Below are 24,756 nucleotides of genomic sequence, written 5' to 3' on the forward strand. Positions count from 1 at the left end.
AAAAACCCACCTTGAGAGGAGCCTTGGAGCACCAAACAGCCTTCCAAGGGAAGCGAGCTCTAGTAACATCCATGAGGCATCTGAAAAAGGATCTAACCTCAAAGCGCCCATAAGAGGTTGCAACCCAGGACCAACAATCAGAAACCCCATCCACAATCCTCTGGCGATACAACAACTCCAAAAAACGAATGGCCTCCTCAATCTCCCAATCCTGAAACAACCGCCTGAATCGAACATCCCAAACAAGAGTCCCACTATGAAGATGATAACAGTTAACCACCATGGCCTGCCTATCCGTAGCAATCCTAAAAAGATGAGGAAAAGAGATGGCGAGAGGAGAATCCCCACACCACACATCCTCCCAAAAACTGATCCTCCTACCATCCTTGATTCGAAAACGAACGTGTTTGGAAAACTCATCCCATCCCTTCCGAATGACTTTCCAAACCCCCACAACCCGAGGGCCACGCACCTCCAGAGAACACCACCCTCCTCTAGACTCCCCAAAACGACAAGCAACGACCCTCCTCCAAAGCCAATGCCTCTCCACCCCAAATCTCCACAACCATTTACCAAGAAGAGCCTTATTGAAAGGCACCAGTCTTCCAAGACCCAAACCACCAAAACGAATTGGCCTGCACACCTGATCCCAACAAACCAGATGAAACTTAAACTCTTTGCCTCTACCCCCCCCCCCCCCCCCCCCCCCCCCGGGCGGAAATTACGCTGCAATCTCTCAATCCTTTCCGCAACTAAAGAGGGAATCTGAAACAGAGAGATAAAATAAGTAGGAAGGCAAGAAAGGGTGCTCTTAATCAGAGTGACCCAACCGCCCTTGGAGAGATACTACTTCTTCCAACCAGCTAACCTCTTCTCAAATCTATCCATCACAGGATCCCAAACCCCAACACATCTTGATGGGGCCCCCAAAGGCATCCCTAAGTAAGAAATGGGAAAAGAGCCAGTACGACAACCAAGAATATCAGCAAAAAACTCAATCTCAGGAACCTCTCCCACCGGCACCAAAATGCTTTTGCCCACATTCACCTTAAGGCCAGAAACAACTTGGAACCAGATCAGGATACACCTCAGATAACGTAGCTGGGACACATCCGCATCACAAAGAACCAAAGTGTCATCGACAAACATCAAATGAGAGACCTCCAACTGGGGAGCAGCATCCCTGCCCACCCAAAAGCCTCTCAAAAGCCCCAACTCAGTAGCCTTGCTCATCAATCTGCTAAGGGCCTCCATCACAAACAGGAACAAGAAAGGGGAAAGCGGATCCCCTTGTCTCAAACCCCTCGAGTTAGAGAAAAAACCGGTAGGAGCACCATTCACAAGAATCGAAAAGCGAGCACTGGAAATACAAAAATAGATCCATCTCCTCCACCGATCCCCAAACCCCATCCTCTCCATCAAGTAAAGAAGGAAGCTCCAACTCACATGGTCGTAAGCCTTCTCCAGGTCAAGCTTACACAAAACTCCCGGAACCCCACTACACAAGCGGGAGTCCACACACTCACTAGCAATAAGAACTGAGTCCAAAATCTGACGACCTCCCACAAATGCATTCTGAGAATCAGAGATGATGCCATCCAAGACTTTCCTAAGCCTTGAAGCAAGGACCTTGGCAATCAACTTATAGAAACACCCCACCAAACTAATAGGGCGAAAATCCCTAATATCCATCGCCCCCCCTTTCTTCGGAATGAGAGAAATGAAAGTGGCATTCAAGCTCTTCTCAAAAGAGCCCTGAGCGTGGAACGCATGAAAAGAGCCCATCACCTCCCCTTTAACCACCTCCCAGCACTCCAAAAGAAATCTCATGGTAAAACCATCAGGACCCGGGGCTTTATCCCGTTGCAACTCTTCAAAGCAATAAGAACTTCCTCTTCAGAGAAAGGCACCTCCAGACCCGAGCAGTCCTCACTAGAAATAGAGGCAAACTGAAGCCCTTCAAGCAAAGGTCTCCACTCAACGGACTCAGTAAACAACTTCTTGTAGAACTCTGAAATGCCCTTGCAGATATCCTCCTCCTTGCAAAGAAGCACCCCTTCCACATGAATCCTCCCTATATGGTTGCCCCTTTTATGAGCATTGGCCAATTTATGAAAAAATTTCATGTTACTATCCCCCTCCTTGAGCCATAAAGCTTTAGACTTTTGTCTCCACGAGATCTCCTTCGTGATTGCAATCTCAGCAAACTCCCCCTTACACTCCGCCCTCCTAACCATCAAAGCATCTGCTAGATCCCCTTGACCTTCCATCCTATCAATATCAGCGATCTCAGCAAGAATCCGGTTTTTCCACCACACAAGATTCCCGAAGACCTCTTTGTTCCAAATCTTAATGCTTCCTTTCAAACGACACAAATGACTTGCAAGCGAATGACTCGGGGTGCCTAACACCCCGAACCCCTCCCACCAAAAACGGACCCTTTCCAAGAAACCCTCAACCCTAAGCCACATATTCTCAAATCTAAATGGAGAGAGTTTACTCCGCAACACGCCACAATCCAGCATCAACGGAACATGCTCAGAGATAGGACAAGCCAAAGTAGCTTGCACGACATCAGAAAACATCTCCTCCCACTCCCCAGACAAAAGGAACCTGTCAAGCCGAGAGAGAGTGGGGGGAGAACGTCCACTGGACCAAGAAAAAGGCCCTCCCTCCAGAGGCAGATCAATCAACCTACACTTATCAATGAATTCCGAGAAAAGCTCCATATCAGAAGTCCATTTACCCCCCATCGACCTCTCAAAAGGAGATTGAACAACATTGAAGTCTCCTCCAACACACCAAGGAAGCATCCATCGTCTTCAAATCTCCCCCAATTCCTCCCAAAGCAGATGACGCACACTATCCTCTGTAGGCCCGTAAACACTAGAAAAAACCCAAGGAACACCATCCTCCACCAAGGAAAACACACAAGAAGCAGAAAATCTCCCAACAAGAGAATCCACCTTAGACACCCATCTGTTATCCCACGTGATCAAGATGCCACCCGAAGAGCCAACAGCATCCAAAACAATCCACTCCACAAATCTCCCACCCCAAAGACTACGCACCAACCTATCCGACGCCGAAGCGAGTTTAGTTTCTTGCAAACACACCACATGACCTCCCCTTTTACGAATGACCGACTTCACCACTTTTCTTCTGACACAGTCATTAAGACCCCGGACATTCCAAGAAAGGATTTGTAGCTTCATAGGGAAACAACAGAATTAGAAAGCCCTACCCTGCTTCCACCATCACTCTCCCTAGATCCCCTATTCCTCCTTTCATATGTGATAAAACCAGTGGAATTTTGCAACACCAAATCCCCCACCCCATCCTGTCTTCTTCCCCTACTTCCCCTACCTCCCACCTTTTCCTTGAGTTGAGAATTGAGAACTTCCTGAAACAACCGCATCGCCTCATCCTCCTTACCCTCAAAAGAAACACCCAACTGAGAACCCACATCCATCCCATTCTCCCTCACCCACTCCTCCTCCAAATCATTCAACTCTTCAGAATCAGAAGGACCTCTCATCCAATCCTCCTCCGGACGAACAACAGCCAAAGGAACAGCCAAGTTCATTGCTTGCTCAATGTTTTCCCATTGAACTGAACCCAAATCCCCATCAGGTACAAAACCAGCATCACCCTCCCAATCATCAAGTACAGAAGAGGAAAGGGAGCAATCAGACAGCAGTGAGTCAGGATCCTCCCCAAACTGGACAGATTTCGAGGTCAAAAGGTCCCAAATCTCCTTCAACAGAACAGTGGCAGAAGCATCATTGATCATCACCCTTACATCCCGTCCCACACAGACCGTAATACCTTCACCAAAATTCTCTGAAAGACGAGCGAGACTAAGCCCATTCATAGACCCGTCGTCATGACCTTCAACTGACTCTAACACCGAGTCACTTTTGCCAACCAGAGCCAAAGAATTGGAAACAGTGCTCACCCCACCCTTCTCCAACCCCAACGATCTGCTCGATCCCCCAACAGAAGGAGAAGGAGAAGAAGAGAAAGTATGGAGAAAAGAGGACCCAGAAAAAACTGTGGACTTAACCGGATCAGAACCCAATTGAGAAGCCATCACCCATTTCTGCTTGGCCTTTCGAGTCCACCTCTTACTAAGTGCAGGAAAGATGACTTTCTTCTTAGATAGGCGATGACGTTGCACAGGCTTTCCTCGCCTATCCTCTCTGAAACTCGCACTGAGAGAACCCGATGGCTGAGAGCATCTTCCGTCCACTAAGGAAGACAAAGATAAGGGCCCAAACTTGTTGCTCAACCCAACTCCAAAGCAAGAAGGGACTGATTCCAGCCCACACTTCGACCCAAATTCAACAGAAACATCTTTAAATGGATGAGAAATCAAACCTCCAACCGGCCCACAAACCTTAGGCCCCTCACTCGGCCCACCTAAAGATATAGAATCATCTTTAAACCCTTTAACATCCAAAGCCCCACTCCCTGGCCCAAGAACAGGCCCATCATCCCGAGAAGGCTTTGAAACCTTTCGAGCCCAAGCAAATGGAGCTGAATTTGGAGCAGAATTTGAAAATAACGTGGGTATAGCTCTAGAACTCTTGTAACGGGCATGGCCTGGACGCCAACCACGTGTATGGATAAGGTTCCTCCCCCTCCCACGCGCTTGCTGCACGTGAACATCACCTCGATGCCTTCTTTGATCCCAACTCTGCAAAAAAGACTGACGGCCGTTCCCGGTGAGACCTCCACCCCCCTGATTCGGCCGAAACCCATCTTACCGGCAACGATCCATCATTAAAGAAGGACCGTCCCGCCATTTCTGAGCATACAATCTTCTAAAGCACTCCGTATTCCGGATCCACAGCGCATCCTTCCATTCTTTCCACTTTCTTAACTCTGCCATCCCCTTCACCCCCAACGATTCCCACCGCAACCATTCCTTCTCCTTTAACAGATGAGAACCATCACCCCCTTCCAAACTATCTGTCGTCGGAACAAGCTCAGAAGGCTTCTCCTCCCAAATAGCCACCTCAAAGCAAAACCGATCATCATGAATGAACACAAACGAAGGGCAAACCTAACCGTCCGCCACTGTGATACGAACTCTCTCAGCATCAATTGCTTCATCAGCGTCCACCCAAATAAAACCACCACACAAATCACCGATTGTCACGAACAAAGCATGGCTCCAGAGATGAAGAGGGAGATTGTAAACCGAAACTTTCTTCAGCTCCTTCTCTTTTAGAACCTCCGAACACCCAACCCTAAAATTCCAAGCCTCCACACTCAGAGTTGCCTTTCCCCAGTCACGTCGACCCACTTTAAGAACACGAGTTGCCTCTGCCGGAAGGAAGCCGAAAGAGAAGCAGAGAATCCGGCAACGACGAAACCCCCACACCAGAGGAGACATTCCAAACACTCGACGCCCAAGCAGCAATTTGAGCCCCATCACCCACATCCTTATCGAACTTACCCACTGTTAGAATGTTATATATATATATATATAAGTGTTGGGCCATTATGTAATTACAGAAAGTTGATAAGGGCCCTTGTGTAGTTAAGTAAGACTTGTACTCTTTATATAAGCCTTGTACACTTTATTAGGTTTGAGTATGATGAATATATACAAGTCTGAAACTTCTCTCTCTCTCATATATATAACTTTGAACATAGTATCAGAGCGTACGATCATGGGTGTGAGAATCTGTAATTGAGTTCTTATTGTATAAGATTTGAATTGCAGTTGTGGTGTTGGTGATCTCTACCGTCGGTTCCTTGTTTGTCGTCATTAGCAGCGGCTTGTTCATCATTGTCAGATCTGCAGCGTCGTCAGATCTGGGAGTTGTTCGTCGTCTCTGCCGTGTTCGTCGTCGCCGGCAGCTTCTCTTTGGTTGCCAGCGAGCTCGCTGACCTCTGCAATCTTGATTCGCAGAGATGAGGTTCATCTCTGTTGGCCGGAAGTTGCAGCGATCGCTGTTTATTGATTCGGCCGTTACTTGTGATTGGGTCACCGTCGTCGCCGCCACGTTATTCCCCGGCGTCTGTGAAGGCGTGAAGAAGAAAACCTCTGTTTGGCTACACGGTTATAGCTACTTCAACCTTGGTTTGCTAAACTTGGATAGCCCAGGTCAGTCCAACCCGTTTGACCAGGTCCGTTGACCAAACCCGACCCGGTTGTCCAGATCCGACCTGTTTTCCAGGTTCGGCCAAAATACAAAATCTGTTTTTTTTCCCGTTTTTCTTCTCTGTTTTGCTGGATTCAACATGGCATCTAGTTCAGATTTACTTTCACCCACGAACAGTCTTAATTCTCCCATGACTTCAGTTAAACTCAATGGGAAGAATTACATATTGTGGGCTAAATCTGTTGCCATTTTCCTCAAAGGCAGAGGTCTTAGTTCTCATTTGACTAAAGAGAAACCCAAGGCAACTGATGCCTCCTTTGATGCATGGGAAAAGGAAGATACTCAAATCATCTCTATGATGATAAACAGTATTGAACCCCAAATTAGTTCAACTCTACTTTATTTGGATACTGTCAAGGAGATATGGGACAGATTGCAGCAATTGTATTCTGGGACAAGTAATATCACTCGTGTTTATGAGCTCTGTAAGCAGTATTCCAAAGTTATGGGAGTCTGTGAAGAGCTGAATATGTATCAGCCCATTACAGGTGATGTTCGCAATATGCAACAACAGCGTGCGGACTTTAATGTTGTCCGTTTTCTTACTGGTTTATCATCAGCATATGAGCCTTTTTGTGCACAAATTATGAGCAATCCAACACTTCCATCTCTTGCTAAGGTGTTTTCTAGACTTCAGCGTGCTACACTTGCAAGTGATACCTCAAATTTGAATACTGGACAGAGTGGTGAGCGTTCAACATTAGTGGTTTCAAAGGGTGAACATAATACTTACCGTGGAGGTCGTAGGGGACGCTCCACACGTGGTGGTCGTGATTCACGTGGAGGACGTGGCCGTGGCAAGGAATTCAGAAAGTGTACCCATTGTGGTCTTGCTAATCATACTGTGAACTTTTGTTGGGATCTTCATGGGAAACCATCTAGTTATGCCAATCAAGTTTCCTCTTCTCCGAGATGTTGCTTCTGGATCGCACAACATAGCTGAATCAGATACAGTTCCTATTCCACGGGATGAGTATACTCAGTTTTTGTCTTATAAGCAAGCATCTAATTCATCTTCCACAGCTACTTTTGCCCAGTCAGGTACTGCACACACATGTCTATTGTCTTCCACTCGCAATCCTTGGATCATAGACACTGGAGCATCTGATCATATGACCGGATGTTCTTCTCTTCTATCTGATTTTCATTCTGTACATCCTTCTCAAAGTGTTACTCTTGCTAATGGTTCATCCACTCAGGTTTCAGGTTTGGGGACAACTCAACTTAATGATTCATTGTCTCTCTCGTCTGTTTTACATGTTCCGCAGTTTCCCTTTAATTTAATGTCTATTAGTAAGCTTACTAAATCTCTCCAGTGCTCTGTTACATTTGATCCTACTTCTTGTGTGTTTCAGGATCTCAAAACGAAGAAGACGATTGGTACGGGGCATGAAGCTGGTGGCTTATATTATTTTGATTTCGAACCTTCTCCTGTGGCTCTTCAGTCTTCTCTGTCTCCATTCCAGTGGCACTGTCGCCTTGGTCACCCGTCACTTCAAGTTGTGAAGCGTCAAGTTCCTAGTCTTAGTCATTTGAAATTCTTGTCATGTGAAGTTTGTCAACTTAGTAAGCACCATCGCGTGTCTTTCAAGTCTAGGGTTAATAATCGTGTCTCTAGTCCTTTTCATTTGGTTCATTCAGATGTATGGGGTCCAATAAAACATTCTTCAATCAATAAATTTCATTATTTTGTGACATTTGTGGATGATTATTCTCGCCTGACTTGGTTGTTTTTAATGAAAGATCGTTCTGAGTTATTTTTAATTTTTCAAAAATTTCGCAAAGAAATCAAAACTCAGTTTGGATGTCCAATTCGTATTCTACGTTCTGATAATGCTAAGGAATATTCTTCAACTCCATTTGATACATATCTTAGTGATAAAGGAATTATTCATCAAAATTCATGTGTTTATACTCCACAACAAAATGGAGTTACAGAACGTAAGAATCGACATCTCTTAGAAGTAACTCGTGCTCTTTCGTTTCATATGCGTATGCCTAAACGGTTTTGGGGTGATGCTGTTCTTACTGCCTGTCATCTTATTAACCGTTTGCCATTATCTGTATTAGATGGCAAATCTCCACATTCTATTTTATTTCCTGATTCTCCCTTGTTTTCTCTTCCTCCTAGGGTTTTTGGATGTGTATGTTATGTCCACAATCTTGGTCCTAGTTTTGATAAATTAGACCCACGTGCCACAAAGTGTGTATTTCTTGGCTACTCTCGCTCTCATAAAGGTTATCGCTGCTATAGTCCTATTTCTCAACGGTATTTTATTAGCGTAGATGTAACGTTTTCTAAGTCCATCCCATATTTTTCAGATACTGATTCACTTCTTGATATCACTCTTGAGTTGCCTCCTTCTGCCGTTCCTCTTCCCTCACTCTCTCTTCAACCTCGATCTCTTGTTCCTTCATCTGCCTCGTTACAGGTGTACACTCGAAGACCAAAGCCATCTGTTGTTGTGCCTCCTCCATCGTCTTCAGAGTCTTTGGATCCGGCGCCTTCCACTGTGTCTAATTCCTTGCCTATTGCACTTCGTAAAGCTCCTCGCTCGTGTTACTAACCATCCCATTGCTCATTATGTCTCTTATAATTCCTTATCGCCATCATTCTCCTGTTTTTCCTCTAAGTTGTCTACTACATTCGTTCCTAAGACTGTGCAGGATGCGTTGTCTAATTTGGGCTGGAGGAAAGCAATGCAAGATGAAATGGATGCTTTGCATAAGAATGGCACGTGGGATCTTGTTCCATTACCTCCGGATGTCAAACCTGTTGGTTGTCGCTGGGTATATACTGTGAAGTATCTTCCAGATGGGTCTGTTGAGCGTTTAAAAGCACGTCTTGTTGCCAAAGGTTATACCCAAGCTTATAGTATTGACTATGACGAGACATTTTCTCCTGTTGCTAAGATTTCTTCTATTCGTGTTTTGATTTCTCTTGCTACTAATAGACATTGGCCTCTGTTTCAGTTAGATGTTAAAAATGCCTTTTTACATGTTGACTTAGCAGAAGAGGTTTATATGGAGCAACCACCTGGGTTTGTTGCTCAGGGGGAGTATCTTCACACTATTTGTCGCCTTAAAAAGGCTCTGTATAGATTGAAACAATCTCCACGGGGTTGGTTTGGAAAATTCTCTAAGGTGGTGTTAAAATTTGGTCTTAAGAGATGTCAAACCAACCATTCGGTGTTTCACCAGCGCACTAAAGCTGGCTTCATATTTCTTGTGGTGCATGTAGATGATATTGTGATAACAGGTGATGATTCTGAAGGCATTGCTAAGTTGAAGTTGTGTCTGCAATATCAATTCCACACTAAAGACTTGGGTAAACTTAGGTATTTCTTGGGCATTGAAGTTGCTAGATCCAAGAAGGGTATAAGTTTATCACAACGCAAATATGTGTTGGATTTATTAGAAAAAACAGGTATGTTGGGTGGTCGTCCGGTTGATACTCCTATGGATTCAAATACAAAACTTGTATCTGATGAGGGTGATCTATTTAATGACCCGGGCAGGTTTCGTCGCCTTGTTGGGAAATTAATTTATCTCAATATCACTCGACCTGATATTTCATATGCAGTCAGTTCATGGAAGTTCCTAGAATGCCACATTGGATTGCTGTTCTTCGGATTATACGATATCTCAAGAAAGCTCCAGGTTTAGGGTTACTATATAAATCAAATGGTCATCTCAGGGTGGAAGGTTTTACAGATGCTGACTGGGCTGGTTCTCCTTCAGATAGGAGATCTACTACAGGCTATTGCACATTTGTAGGAGGAAATCTTGTTATATGGCGAAGTAAAAAAGCAGACGGTGGTAGCTCGATCTAGTGCTGAAGCTAAATATAGGGCAATGGCCCATACCACTAGTGAGTTGACATGGATACAACATTTTCTAAAAGAACTTGGATTGATAGTTGGGGCTCCTACTCCATTATTCTGTGATAATCAAGCAGCAGTTCACATTGCATCAAATCCTGTGTTTCATGAGAAGACTAAACATATTGAAGTTGATTGTCACTTCATTCGAGAAAAAATATTAAGTGGGAGCATCTCTACTCCATTTATGACGTCTGAAGATCAAATAGCTGATATGTTTACCAAAGCATTGGGTCATAACCGGTTAAGAACTATCTGTTCCAAGCTGGGATTATTTGATATATATTCTCTAGCTTGAGGGGCAGTGTTAGAATGTTTTATATATATATATATAAGTGTTGGGCCATTATGTAATTACAAAAAGTTGATAGGGGCCCTTGTGTAGTTAAGTAAGACTTGTACTCTTTATATAATCCTTGTACACTTTATTAGGTTTGAGTATGATGAATATATACAAGTCTGAAACTTCTCTCTCTCTCTCATATATATAACTTTGAACACCCACCAAACACGATCGAAGGTCCTCTCTTCTCCTTCCAACCGAGTCGGAATCCAGAAAAATCGAATGCCCTCGATAAGTGAAAGAAGATCTTACAGTTCCGCCTTGAAACAAACGAGGCAACCTAGCAACCTCCAAGAACATCCGCATCACAAGAGAATGAGAAAAAAGAAAGCACAAACAACAAACCCAACAGAAAAAGGAAAAAAAGAAAGAAAAGAAAGAAGAGTGGCAGAGGATTTCACCGGAGTTAAGGACTTTGGTGACTGGTCGGAGTAGAAGACTCCTTCCGCGTCTCTACCACGGACACAGAGAAACCAGTAAAATCTTAAACATGCTAGAAGAACTAATAGAAATTTGAACAAGCTTGACATGGATAAGAAATGGTTATCAACCTAAAAAAGGTTGATGATTTATTCTTCAGAAAAGGAAAAAAAAAATTTACAGTGTTTGCGTAAGGAAACTCAGTCTTACAATGCTGAATACAAATTATGTTCAACAAAACTAATAAAATGAAATTAAAATACAACAGAAAGATCAGACTTACGTTAATGTAACAGCTAAGGGAAGCCCCTCAGGCAGTCTAACAATCACAATTATTTCCTACAATTCTTCTGCCATTGGTCAGAAACTCAAAAAAAAAAAAAAAAAAAAACACACACACACACATATATCAATTTGTCATCTTAAAGGGAAACATACTGTAACAATGATTATGGCGTCACCAATTTTAGTCCTGCCAGCAACAAATTGAACACTTCCATCCAGATTTTTGGTATGCCCAGTAAAGTATCTGTAGATACTCAAATTTATAAGCTTTATATATCAAACACTTTATGAGAGGGGGGGGGGGGGGGCGTAGATGAGGACATCAAATAAGATTCAATTTACCTGATAAGACGGGCATACGAAACATAGAAAGCTACTGCCAGTCCAATGACACCAATCAATTTTGAAACTCCATTTAAACGTACCTAGCACAAGTCATTCACAAATAGTCTTTTCTAACCAGTCACTCAAAGATAAAGTGTAGAGACAAGCTCCAGTTTTACCATTTAGAGAAGGTTGCATATTTAAATAGATGAACCTGCAATGGTGTTTCTTCACCAGTATCTTCTGAAAGACTTGCCATTCGCAACCCCCATTCTGTATTTATTCCAACACTTGTTACCTAAAAATAATGAAAACACATAAGTTAGCATATTATAGCAAATGAAGCAAGCTACACAAAACATAGAAACTACAATTGAACATTAAAATAATTTTAATACCTAATTTAACTTTGTCATCCATGTCATTAGCATGCATTGCATAGATGCTATTTTAACTGATATAGATTGAAAATTACATCCACAACCAAAAATATAAAATAATATAGATTGAAATTTTACCAGCATAAAGCCATAGCCATATGCAACTTTGTAGCCAGACATTAGAAATGGTGCCTTCGCATGCTTGTCAACCTACCAAGAAGGAGATCATGCTAGTGAATTAGGGAAACAAAAATACAGAACAATATACTAGGATAGAACGCTTACAATCTTGCTCCCCCCAGTCATGCTCAATTCATCAATTGCAAGAGAGTGACCAAAAATTAAAATTCCATCTGTAGGTACCTGGGGTAGAATTGAAGTACAAAAGTTAGTAAAAGCATTGGAAATGCAAGGGTCAAACACAGTGAAAATATGAATTTATGCCATTCACCTGATCACCAGTTTTAAGATGCACCACATCGCCAACAACAAGATCAAATATTGAAACCTCAACTCTTCTACCACCTCTATTGACCTGTGTATGCATATCTTCAACGGTGAGGAAAAGAAAAACATTGTAGGTCAATGACATTGCCAAACTGCATAAGACGCACCTCCGAGTGCATATTCTGCTTCTCCTTGCTTAAAGCTTGGAATTGACGGTATTCTCTATAATTACTTGTAGCTTCAGGATAAAAAATAAATAAATAATGAAAGAAGTTAAGAAACTAATATGGCATTCAGTACAATGAAACAATGTTTTTGTTTTTCATTACAACCAATAGTTAAGCAAATGCATGACATAGCATGATACAGAACATCCATTAAATACATCAAAGATGGCAATTAGAAAGAGCCAGATTTATGCGCCCAGCTGTGAACCAGTAAATCATCATCAATTGACCAATACAACTCAAGATGCAATCATGGGAAACACGTTTTTAATGGCATCACCAAGGATAACTGATAACGAATCAAATATGCAATGATAGCTGTATTTTGTGAAAGCCAATTCTTTTCTGGAGAGTCTATATGACAACCAAAGATGACAGCCCCTCAACTTGAACTACCAATCACACATGACAAATATTCTGTAGAAAACTGATGTTTATCAATAACAAAACAAACCAAAATAAGCATAACTGTAGAATGCCAATTTCAGTATTCCCGTAAACAAAATACATACAGAAAATATACTAGGTTAGTACACAAACAAATAATATACAGCCAGCAAAATATAAAGTTAAGAAAAGATAAGAAAAGACATGGGGTAGTGTAGTGGAAGGGAAGTACTGGAGCAATACGGGTGGGTGAACTTCGAAGAAAGTTACAATAACGCATGCAGTAGACCTTTGGAAGAGCATAGCGTGAGGGTGAGAGGAGTTCAATGAGCATACAAACTCCATTGTATTTGAAGTACTCTATTATTTGCTCTCTTTTTAGTTGGGGTATGGGGAGAGATTGTTCTTCGGTTGAGGAGATTATGGACTTTTTGGGGTCTTTGGGTCCATAGGTCTTCCTTTTGTTTCCTTTTGTTCTTGTTTCTTGTACAGCTCTTGGGACGCGTTCCCCTTTTGAACGCTATCTAATACATTTTTACTTATCAAAAAAAAAAAAAAAAACTCCATTGTACGGGACAGCCAGCAGGGGATGTAGGAAAGAACTAGAAAACATAAAATAATGCTACCTCCTGTTAGGTTCATGCTGCAAAAAGATGCCAACATTTTTTAAGTTTAGGGCTAAAAAAGAGGATAATAAGATTGGAAATATTTCAACTGGAAAGGATCAGAATGGCTTGGATGTAGGATTTCGAAGTGACAGGTAGCTAGATTTTCAAACTGGTTTTGGTTAATTAAAGGTTGTAGGATAGATTTTTTGGAATAAAAATGTAACTATTTTGGGACCATGAACAGCACCCCATGATAACAACGCTCGTCAACCAGTTAAGGTTAGACAATTATGATGATGAACCTTTATAAAGTGACTGCTAGCATATGTAGCTGACTCTTAACTGTTGCGTTACAAGGACTCAATGTATGGTGGACAATTATTATTATTTTTTTAAAGTTATGAATAGTAGACATTACACCTGTTATGCCTTAATGTGTCATAATTCTTTAGCCAAAAGTGATGAAGATGGACAATAATGCATACAAATCAAACCAACTATAACTGCACAAACCTCACTATCAATATGATTATGAATCTCATTATTCAATCCAATATAAATTACCCACATACCAAAGGTCAACAAGGTCGAAGCACAGAAGAATCTGGATAAACGTACACGTGGAAAACAACACAAAGTAAATAAATATTCCAATGAACATGATCAATACCTGTAATGATTATAACAATGATGACCGCTAATGTGATACTCCCTCCATCGTACCATCCTTCCTTAATACCATACAAGGGAATACTTAATTCAGAGACATGAACCGATATTAATTTTAAGGGGAAAAACGAAAGAAAAGAATAGTCAAGAACTATGGTTTAAATTTTACAAAGAAGTAACCTTGCATAATAGAGTGGGCTAAAAATAGAGAAAAAATTGTACAACAGATTATGAATAATAACTCATAAAATACAAGGTTGGAAGCTCCTAAACGGATGTTTACCAATGCTAACTCATAACTGACTGACTAGTTCAGAGATTTAAGTAAAGCAATATCCAGCATTTCTGTTTGGGCTTTTTGTCTTTGTACAGTTCTGTTTTGCTCTTAAATATGGAGAAAAGAAGAATATATATATATGTGTGTGTACCAACTAATATCACTTATCAAAAAAATATATATATGTACCAACTAATATCATTGTCAGACTTTAAAGAAGTTCCAAGATCCAACACCACTGTAACAATGTGACTCTGTATGATTCTGTAGCAGGAAGGTAAATGATAATACCACAGAAGAAAAGAAACAATACAAATAGCAGACTATCCGAGCTTCAATAAAAATGTTTTCTTTGGTGAGTTGTTCAAGGATTCCTGCTCACATTATGAGACATTAAAAGATCCATGCTGCCAAACCAAATAATAAAAGTGAAAAGGATGTTACATGATATAAATTGAAAACATCCATTAAAACTATCAGCAAAACATCTATGAAAATCCACTGGATGTGGGAAAAATACGAAGAAATATCAAGTAATCAAAAATCCTCTTAGCATCGAAATTTTTAGCTCACAAGTTGAGACGCAACCAATATTATGATTCAAGTTCTACTAATCACATTCAAATGAAATAGATTCTCAGTGGAATAATACACCAAATCCAGTAACTTAAGGGACGTATCACATGAGTTCTTGAACCAAAACCATGATTCTCTAAGCACTTTAATTGAGTTATTAAGAATTTATAAGTATAATGGTCAAACCGGGTCCCCACCATATGCATACCCAAATTAAATCCAATTTAAGCCTTCTGCTTATGAGCTTTCCAAAAGTTGCTAAAATTTGCACTCCATTCTGTCAACCTTTAGACCTAAAAGCTAATTAAAACGACTAAGCATATAAAGAAAATTTTCGACATACACCCAAGTCTTTTGCCTATCTTCTACAAGTATGCAAAAGTGAAACAAGAAATGAGACAAGTATTTGCCGAATGAGAAACCAGATGAACTTCTCGCACACAACAGATCTTACAGAATATATAGGACTTTGTTTAAGCTGTAAAAGGGAAAAACTTCTCTGCATCCAATCCCACAGTAAATATTGGAATACAACAAAAATTACGTGCTATGACTGGAGATCCAAAAAAATTGCAATTAGGTAGCTCAGATCATAATAATACAAATTAATGCTTAATATAAAGGAATTGCAAGGGGCCTAACGTTACCATTATGCACAATCCACAGGCAACACCATGATGAAGTCAACTCTAGGAAATAACATACTACAACAATAAATACTAATAATGACTAATCTCAACTGGCATCCCTAAGTAAGAGATAGGAAAGGAATCAGTACGACAACCAAGAATATCAGCCAAAAACCCAATCTCAGGGACCTCTCCCACCGGCACCAAAACGCTTTTGCCCACATTCACCTTAAGGCCAGAAACAACTTGGAACCAAATCAGGACACACCTCAAATATCTAAGCTGGGACACATTCGCATCACAAAGAACCAAAGTGTCATCGGCAAACATTAAATGGGAGACCTCCAACTGGGGAGCAGCATCCTTGCCCACTTGAAAGCCTCTCAGAAACCCTAACTCAATAGCCTTACTCATCAATATGCTGAGGGCCTCCATCACAAACAGGAACAAGAAAGGAGAAAGCGGATCCCCTTGTCCTAAACCCCTCGAGCTAGAGCAAAAACCGATAGGAGCACCATTCACAAGAATCGAGAAGCGAGCACTGGAAATACAAAAATGAATCCATCTCCTCCACCGATCACCAAACCCCATCCTCTTCATCAGGTAAAGAAGGAAGTTCCAATTCACATGGTCGTAAGCCTTCTCCAGGGCAAGCTTACACAAAACTCCCGGGACCCACCGCGTAATCGGGAGTCCACACATTCACTAGCAATAAGAACTGAGTCCAAAATCTGACGACCTCCCACAAAAGCATTCTGAGAATCAGAAATGACACCATCTAGGACTTTCCGCAACCTAGAAGCAAGAACCTTGGCAATCAACTTGTAGAAACACCCCACTAGGCTAATAGGGCAAAAATCCCTAATATCCATCGCCCCTCCTTTCTTCGGAATGAGAGAAATGAAAGTGGCAATCAAACTCTTCTCAAACGAACCCTGAGCATGGAAAGCATGAAATGAACCCATCATCTCACCTCTAACCACCTCCCAGCACTCCAAAAGAAATCTCATGGTAAAACCGTCGGGACCTGGGGCTTTATCCCCGTTACAACTCTTCAAAGCAGAAAGAACTTCCTCTTCAGAGAAAGGTTCCTCAAGACCCGAGCACTCCTCACTATAAATAGAGGCAAACTGAAGCCCCTCAAGCAAGGGTCTCCACTCAACAGTATCAGTGAACAACTTCTCGTAGAACTCTGAGATGCCCTTGCAAATATCCTCCTCCTTGCATAGAAGCTCCCCTTCCACCTGAATCCTCCCAATATGGTTGCCCCTTTTATGAGCATTGGCCAATCTGTGAAAAAATTTCGTGTTTACTATCCCCCTCCTTAAGCCACAAAGCTCTAGACTTTTGTCTCCACGAGATCTCCTCCATGATCGCAATCTCAGCAAACTCCGCCTTACACTCCGCCCTCCTAACTTTCAAAGCGTCAGCCAAATCCCCTTGACCCTCCATCCTATCAATATCAGCGATCTCAACTAGAACCCGATTTTTCCTTCACACAAGATTCCCAAAGACTTCTTTGTTCCAAATCTTAATACTTCCCTTCAAACGACGCAAATGACCTGCCAGCAAATGACTTGGGGTGCCAATCACCCCAAACCCCGCCCACCAAGATCGGACCCTTTCCAGAAACCCTCATCCCGAAGCCACATATTCTCAAAACGAAATGGAGAGCGTTTACTCCGCAACCTACCACAATCCAGCATCAACGGGACATGGTCAGAGATAGGACGGGCCAAAGTAGCTTGCACAACATCAGAAAATTTCTCCTCCCACTCCCCGGACACAAGGAACCTGTCAAGCCGAGAGAGAGTAGGGGGAGAGCGTCCACTAGACCAGGTAAAAGGCTCACCCTCCAGAGGCAGATCAATCAATCTAAACTCATCAATGAAATCCGAGAAAACCTCCATATCAGAAGTCCATCTACCCCCCGTCGATCTCTCGAAAGGAGATCGAACAATATTGAAATCCCCTCCAACACACCAGGGAAGCAACCATCTCCTTCGAACCTCCCCCAATTCCTCCCAAAGCAAATGACGCATACTATCCTCTGTAGGCCCGTAAACACCAGAAAAAACCCAAGGAAAACCATCCTCCACCAAAGAAAACACGCAGGAGACAGAGAATCTCCCAACATGAGAATCCACCTTAGACACCCATCTGTTATCCCACATGATCAAAATGCCACCCAAAGAGCCAACAGCATCCAAAACAACCCACTCCACAAATCTTCCAACCCAAAGACTACGCACCAACCTATCCGACGTCGAAGCGAGTTTGGTTTCTTGCAAACACACCACATGACCTCCCCCTTTACGAATGACCGACTTCACCACTTTTCTTCTGACCGAGTCATTAAGACCCCAGACATTCCATGAAAGAATTTGTAGCTTCATGGGAAAACAACAGAATTAGAGAAACCACCCCTCCTACCACCATCACTCTCCCTGGATCCCCTGTTCCTCCTTTCGTAAGTGATAAAACCAGTAGGATTATGGAACACCGAATCACCCACCCCTTCCTGACTTCTGTCCCTGCCTCCCACCCTCTCCCTGAGTTGAGAATTGAGAACTCCCGGGAACAACTGCATTGCCTCATCCTCCCTGCCCTCGAAAGAAACTCCCAGCAGTGAGCCCACTTCCATCCCATTCTCCCTCACCCACTCCTCCTCCACATCATTCACCTCTTCAGAAACAAAAGAACCTCTCATCCAATCCTCCTCCGGACGAACAACAGCCAAAGGGACAGCCAAGTTCACTGCTTGCTCAATGTTATTCCATTAAACTAAACCCAAATCCCCATCATGTGCAGAGCCAGCATCACCCTCACAATCATCAAGGACAGAAGAGGAAAGGGAGCAATCAGTCAACAGTGAATCAAGTTCCTCCTCAAACTGGACAGATTTGGATGCCAAAAGATCCCGAATCTCCTTCAACAGAACAGTGGCAGAAGCCTCATTAATCTTCACCCTAACATTCCGTCCCACGCAGACCGTAACACCCTCACCAAAAAACTCTGAAAAACGAGCGAGGCCAAGCCCATTCGCAGATCCGCCGTCGTGACCAACATCTGACTCAAACACCGAGTCACTTTTACCAACCGGAGCCAAGGAATTGGACACAGTGACCACCCCACCCTTCTCCAACCCCAACGAACTACTCGAACCCCCAACAGAAGGAGAAGGGGAAGAAGAGAAATCACGGAGAGAAGAAGACCCAGAAAAAGCTATTGACTTACCCGGATCAGAACCCAGTTGCGAAGACAACACCCATTTCGACTCCACCTCTTACGAAGCGCAGGAAGGAGGACTTTCTTCTTAGACAGACGATGGTAATGCGCAGACTTACCTCGCCGTTCCTCTCTGACGCTCGCGCTGAGAGAACCAGATGGCTGAGAGCATCTTCCGTCCACTGAGGAAGACAAAGCTAACAGCCCAAATCTGTTGCTCAACGCAACCCCAGAGCAAGAAGGGACTGAGTCCAGCCCACTCGTCGACCCAGAAATCCCGTCAACAGAAACATTATTAAGTGACTGAGAAATAAGACCTCCATCCAACCCACAAACCTTAGTCCCCTCACTCAGCCCACCAGAAAATTTAGAAACCTCCTTAGTCCCTTTAACAACCGAAGCCCCACTCCGCGGCCCAAGACCAGGCCCATCATCACGAGAAGGCTTTGGACCCTTCCTAGCCCAAGCGAATGAAACTGAATTTAGAGCAGAATTTGAAAAGATCGTGGGAACAGCTGGATTAGTCTTATAACGGCCATGTCCTGGACGCCAACCACGTGTATGGATAAGGTTCCTCCCCCACCCGCGCGTATGCTGCACGTGAATCTCACCGCGATGCCTTCTCTGATCCCAACTCTGCAAAAAAGACTGACGGCCGCTTCCGGTGAAACCTCTATCCCACTGATTCGGCCGGAACCCACCTTACATCTGGCTTCTGTACTTTCTATGGAAATCATTTTATATCCTGGAAAAGTAAGAAGCAACCTGTAGTTTCGAGATCTTCAGCAGAGGCTAAGTATCGTGCCATAGCCAGGGTACTTGTGAGATTCTCTGGCTTCGATCTTTCTTGGAGGAGCTAGGGCTAAGTGAAAAACAATCCTCAGACTTGTTCTGTAAAAATAAGTCAGCCATCATGCTTGCTTCAGATTTTGTTCTTCATGAGAGGACTAAACTTGATTAGAGGTGGACATTTGTTTTATCATAGAGAAGGTTCGTTCAGGAATTATCAAGCCGTGCTTTGTTCGGTCCTCTAATCAATCGGCAAATGTGTTCACCAAATCTGTTGGTCCATCTTTGCTTCATTCCTCGATTACCAAGCTGGGCTTGATTAAGATCTTCAGCCCAGCTTGAGGGAGAGTGTTGAAATATCTGTATTATTATTTTTTTTTATTAGTTGTTTTCAGCTAGGTGTTTTACGTAAGATCCCTATTATCATGGGATCAAGTAGATTTTGGCATATTTCCTATTTTTCTTTGATTTGGTTTTCTTTCTTTGTACCCTATTCTTGTATATAAATATAGCTCTTGACTCTCAGTTTGAGTAAGCCAAAACCCAAAATCTTGTATACTTATATCGGTAGTGGGAATATTTTAGCAAGTAGGAAATAGCAAGTGTGGTGCATGTAAATATGTTAAGAGATTAAATGGTCTTGTCTTAAATGAATTCAATTTTTTGAGTGATGTAACAAATTAATTGTATGGTGGTTTTGTAAGGAATTGCAAAGGGCCAAACTTTACAATTTATGCACAATCCACAGGCAACACCATGATGAAGGCAACTCTAGGACATAACATACTACAACAATAAATACTCGTAATGACTAATCTCGACTTCATCTCACCTGTGTCTTTACACCAAGCCCTAAAGAAACAGCTCCGGCAATCATCAAAATAATCAGGGTTGTATCATGGCAAGCTTCCCAAAGAAACCTCTACAGAACATTTAACAGCAAAATGAATTTCATTGTACCTTTTTTCCATTACAAAAAGATGGCACATATTACTTAATTAAAAAATCAGTAGGAAGAAGATAATGCCCAAAAGTCAAAATTAATTGCAATACATACCCAAAAACTCCGTCCTTTTTCCCGAGGATATGTGTTGGATCCAAATACTTCTTTTCTCTCTAATATATCATCGTCATGACCAGGGATTCCCTTTTCTAGATTTGTCTTTAACTTATCTTCCAGTCCTTTTACCTGATGTAGAAACGCAGCCAGGATGCAGAATGATGATCTAGAACTAAAGGACAATTAGTATAAAGAAAACTTACAATACACATATATAAATGAGCTGCAATTAGACTTGCCCCTCCATATTGCTGCAAAGCGGACAAATCATGTTTTCTTGTCAATGATGCAAGTGCCTCTTGTCCAATATCATAATGACCGGTTGGAATTGGAGGTAACTTTGGAGTTCCTGATACCAAGATGAACCAAGTAAATCCACAGAAGCATGTAAGCAACTAACATGTTTATAGTCATAGGAAAAGACAATAGACTGATTAGAAGCTCCATAAGACGATGCTTTAAGATTTCCATCATAAATGGAAGCAAAATGTGACCTTGTTACATCTAAAAATCATGTGACAGTATATTTTAGAGGATCAGCCTCAACAGCCCGACAACTACACCAAGTTGTTTTCTATTCAAAAAGATTAGAAGTAGTAAATAACATAATATTTAGTGAAATACACACAATTGTATGTGAAGGCAAAATTTGCTTGAAGTTTCTAGAAATATATACGTAAAAACACATCTGTTCTTTTGTGCCGAAAGAATTCAATATCAAAAACATTGCAACAGAATTATATTCGATTTCTAAAACGTAATTAACTTTTCACAAAACTTCAAATTTCCGTACTCTTTCAACACTAACTATCTAATTGGACCACACAGATCATCCAAATAATCGGCCTCCTTTATCAATTAAGCAAAGCCTTTTCCCAACTATTACGGTCAGTTACAAAAATTGGTTCACCATTCCACTTAGCTTTTAAAACAATGTTATGCAACAATATTTGGCAATCAAATAAAAATGACAGCAATTTAAGAGTACTCACTATTAAAATATTTCTAGGACTAACTAAAGAATGAATAGCAGTATTGAGTCTATTGACATGCTTTGAACAATCAAAAAACACACCAAAAAATATTAATAATAATAAATGGAGATAGAGGTTCACAGGGGTGCAAATTTTTGGCCCAATGTGAATCAGCAATTTTAGAGAGTTGCATAACCTTAAGGGTCCTGGGTAAATCCAAATTCAAATATAATAGAGCTAAGACAATAAAAAAACAGAGGAAACCAGAGAATAGGTCCAACATAGGTAAGAAGTAATTGATTCAATACAAACAAACGAGTTTGAAGTTGCAGAAACTCAAGGGTTGTGAATAAGTAAGAGTTAAAGTTTATTGAAAAAGTTAATTGAAGCCAAAAAGGGAAATCAATAAAGCATAGAAAGGTTAAAGACCATAATTGAAAAAAAAAAATGCATATCCTTTTCCTATCAGTAACGCAAACAGATATATAAAGAAAGAATTACTCAAATAAGAATACCATTCTAGTAAGGAAATGCTATTGAAGGGTAAAGACAACCTATTGTTTTCCGAATCCTACACTTACCATGCCACATTGTAGGTAATTAGATAAAAATTGGAGAAAATTAAACACAAGAAAGGAAAGAAAGGGCAGTACCATTTACTTGTTTCTCAGCTGCTTGGAAAAGATAAACCGCCTAACAGAGCAAGAATCATAGATTAAAAATTTGATCAAATAACTAAAAATATTTAAGGAAATTCATTTACAGACAATATTACTCGTATGACTTTTGCATGTGCTCTAATCTTCCTTATTGTTTGTTGCTTCTCTTCTTCCTTATTCAATTCCAAGGTATATCGAAATCGACGAGAAGCATTTAACACAAGCTCCACTTGCTAAAAAAGAGAGCATTCATTTCAGTTAGTCCAAAAATTAGGGCTATATTAGATAGCAACAAAATGAACAAATTAGCATGAAAAAAAATTCTGTTTATAAAAACAAATAAGAAATAAGAAATACAAGATAAATACAAGTAGATTAGGCTTTTCTGGCATAATAACAGCTACATAACTAGTGCCAAAACTTACATGCCTAAATAATGGAATCAGAGACATCTGGTCGCTATCATATGCTTTACAAATTTGAGAGTCGTGTACGCTGTACATCAGCAGCACGCATCTAAAACTAGGCATACAAGTAGAAAATTAAAGATTAACAAGTTTCACCAAACTAAATCACCTAGATGAACTAACTAAGTTTTGTGAATGTAATCTACCACCAAGATATGGAACTAGATGGTGGACTACACTGTGCATATTCCTAAACTTAATCATACATTTTCTTCTATGAATTAAATTGTTTCTCACAATCTCTTCTGATATTAATAGAGTATCTCTCACATTGCAAAGCATGCATCATTTTAGAAAAAGACATGCCGAAAAATTAGGAAAAAAAAAAAAGACATGGAGTTTTCACTTAATAGAATAGCAAATATGACTCCAGAGGACCACATTGATACCAAAAAAAACACATTGATGCTAAGTAAGCAAATCTAGCAGCTAAGGAATTTGAAATCTACGTGAATTGTGTGATGTCCCCAAACAAGACGACTTAGTATCAACTTGTCGAGGCTGAAATGTTAATGGCATCTCAAATAATGCAATTCATTGACATTCACATTATAATAGTAGTTCCAAGAATAAAATGGCAAGGGTTCCCACAGAGTTTTGGAAGGCATTTGAAGTGCATACTATATGATCTTTACGCCTGGCATCAAAGTACCATAGAAATTAATCAATGAAAGTGGGCCAGCAGCTTAATAGAGAATTTTAATGGTGCTTCCCATCAATTCAATATAGGCTAATATAGAATTTTAATGGCTTCCCATCAATTCAATATAGCAATATAATAGTCAATTCTTGCAAACCTAGGCAAATAAAATGCAAAAGAAAGCAAGAGTGCGCATTTCACCTAATTGCATGGCTTGAAAAGTATTTAAATTTGCATGAAGAAATCACTGAATCAATAACAAGACATGAAACACTCCTTCCGCTCACTACTGATAAAAACCCCTACCATATCCAAACATCTCGTCGCCCTTTCCTTCCCATTCTCTATCCTCACTTAAATCACCCAGTTCCTTCCATCCGTCCTCCTCGTCGTCGCCTTGATTGGCATTGTTGAAAAACTCCGATGCCGAAGACATCGAAGCCTCTCCAACTCATTCCATTGTCAAATCCTCGTGTAGCTCCACATTCTACCCCGAATTATGCTTATCCGCCATATAACCATCGCCATCATCACCGCCGTAGAGCACAACTTCTTCAGAATACAGAAGCTCATACTTTGAAGAACCTCACGAAGGGCGAAAAGACCACGCTTCACGATTGTCTCGAGACAATTGATGAAACCCTTGACGATCTCAATGAGTATCCTAACAAGTATCGCTTTCCGAGCACGCCCACGACCTCAAAAGCGCCGTCATGGTGAACCAGAACTTCACATGACCGCGCCGACAAGAACGGCGTTGGAGGTCGCCGGACGGAGCAGAAGATGTGTAATTAGGGAAAATTGTCCATTTTACCGAGTCAAAGTCTTGAATTTTTAAAAATATAAGTAACTATGAAACAAAACAGAAAATTGTAAAAACTGATTATTTAGAAATTTAATTATAAAAATATCTGTTTTTAGATAAATATAAAAATTATAAAAGATTATCTGATATCGCTTTTGTATTATTTTCTTTCATAGTTAAAGAAACGTCCTATTGTCTTAAAAAATGGATAAATTAACAAAACAGAAAATTGTAAAAACTGATTATTTAGAAATTTAATTATAAAAATATCTGTTTTTAGATAAATATAAAAATTATAAAAGATTATCTGATAACGCTTTTCTATTATTTTCTTTCAAAGTTAAAGAAACGTCCTATTGTCTTAAAAAATGAATAAATTACTCTCATATTTTCTGAATTTTTTGTCAATATCACTCAATGCCCTTTGTACTATTTACGTACACACCCCTCTGGACCTCTTACATCCAAAAAAACAAAAAAATGATCATTTAACCTTTTAACTTGG

The 24,756-nt window shown here is 41.0% G+C and overlaps 1 protein-coding gene across 1 annotated transcript in view; it reads right to left on the minus strand.

Annotated features, from left to right (window-relative positions):
- LOC132279493 (calcium-transporting ATPase 10, plasma membrane-type-like) overlaps window positions 1-24,259 on the minus strand; it is a 48,604-nt gene extending 24,345 nt beyond the window's left edge. Inside the window, exons 1-15 of the mRNA XM_059781481.1 lie at window positions 23,753-24,259; window positions 22,456-22,572; window positions 22,334-22,373; window positions 20,946-21,055; window positions 20,704-20,835; window positions 20,479-20,568; window positions 14,149-14,209; window positions 12,424-12,494; window positions 12,261-12,344; window positions 12,095-12,172; window positions 11,948-12,019; window positions 11,644-11,727; window positions 11,448-11,530; window positions 11,259-11,349; window positions 11,104-11,159 (exon numbers count right to left, since the gene is read on the minus strand). Coding sequence (XP_059637464.1) covers window positions 11,104-11,159; window positions 11,259-11,349; window positions 11,448-11,530; window positions 11,644-11,727; window positions 11,948-12,019; window positions 12,095-12,172; window positions 12,261-12,344; window positions 12,424-12,494; window positions 14,149-14,209; window positions 20,479-20,568; window positions 20,704-20,835; window positions 20,946-21,055; window positions 22,334-22,373; window positions 22,456-22,572; window positions 23,753-23,755 — 1,172 coding nt within the window. The 5' untranslated portion in view covers window positions 23,756-24,259. The remainder of the gene's footprint in view (window positions 1-11,103; window positions 11,160-11,258; window positions 11,350-11,447; window positions 11,531-11,643; window positions 11,728-11,947; window positions 12,020-12,094; window positions 12,173-12,260; window positions 12,345-12,423; window positions 12,495-14,148; window positions 14,210-20,478; window positions 20,569-20,703; window positions 20,836-20,945; window positions 21,056-22,333; window positions 22,374-22,455; window positions 22,573-23,752) is intronic.
- Window positions 24,260-24,756: the final 497 nt, after the last annotated feature.

This window comes from Cornus florida, unplaced genomic scaffold, assembly GCF_030987335.1.
Source record: "Cornus florida cultivar Cherokee Brave unplaced genomic scaffold, ASM3098733v1 CherokeeBrave_3.0.0_Hap2_Chr10, whole genome shotgun sequence".
NCBI lineage: Eukaryota > Viridiplantae > Streptophyta > Magnoliopsida > Cornales > Cornaceae > Cornus > Cornus florida.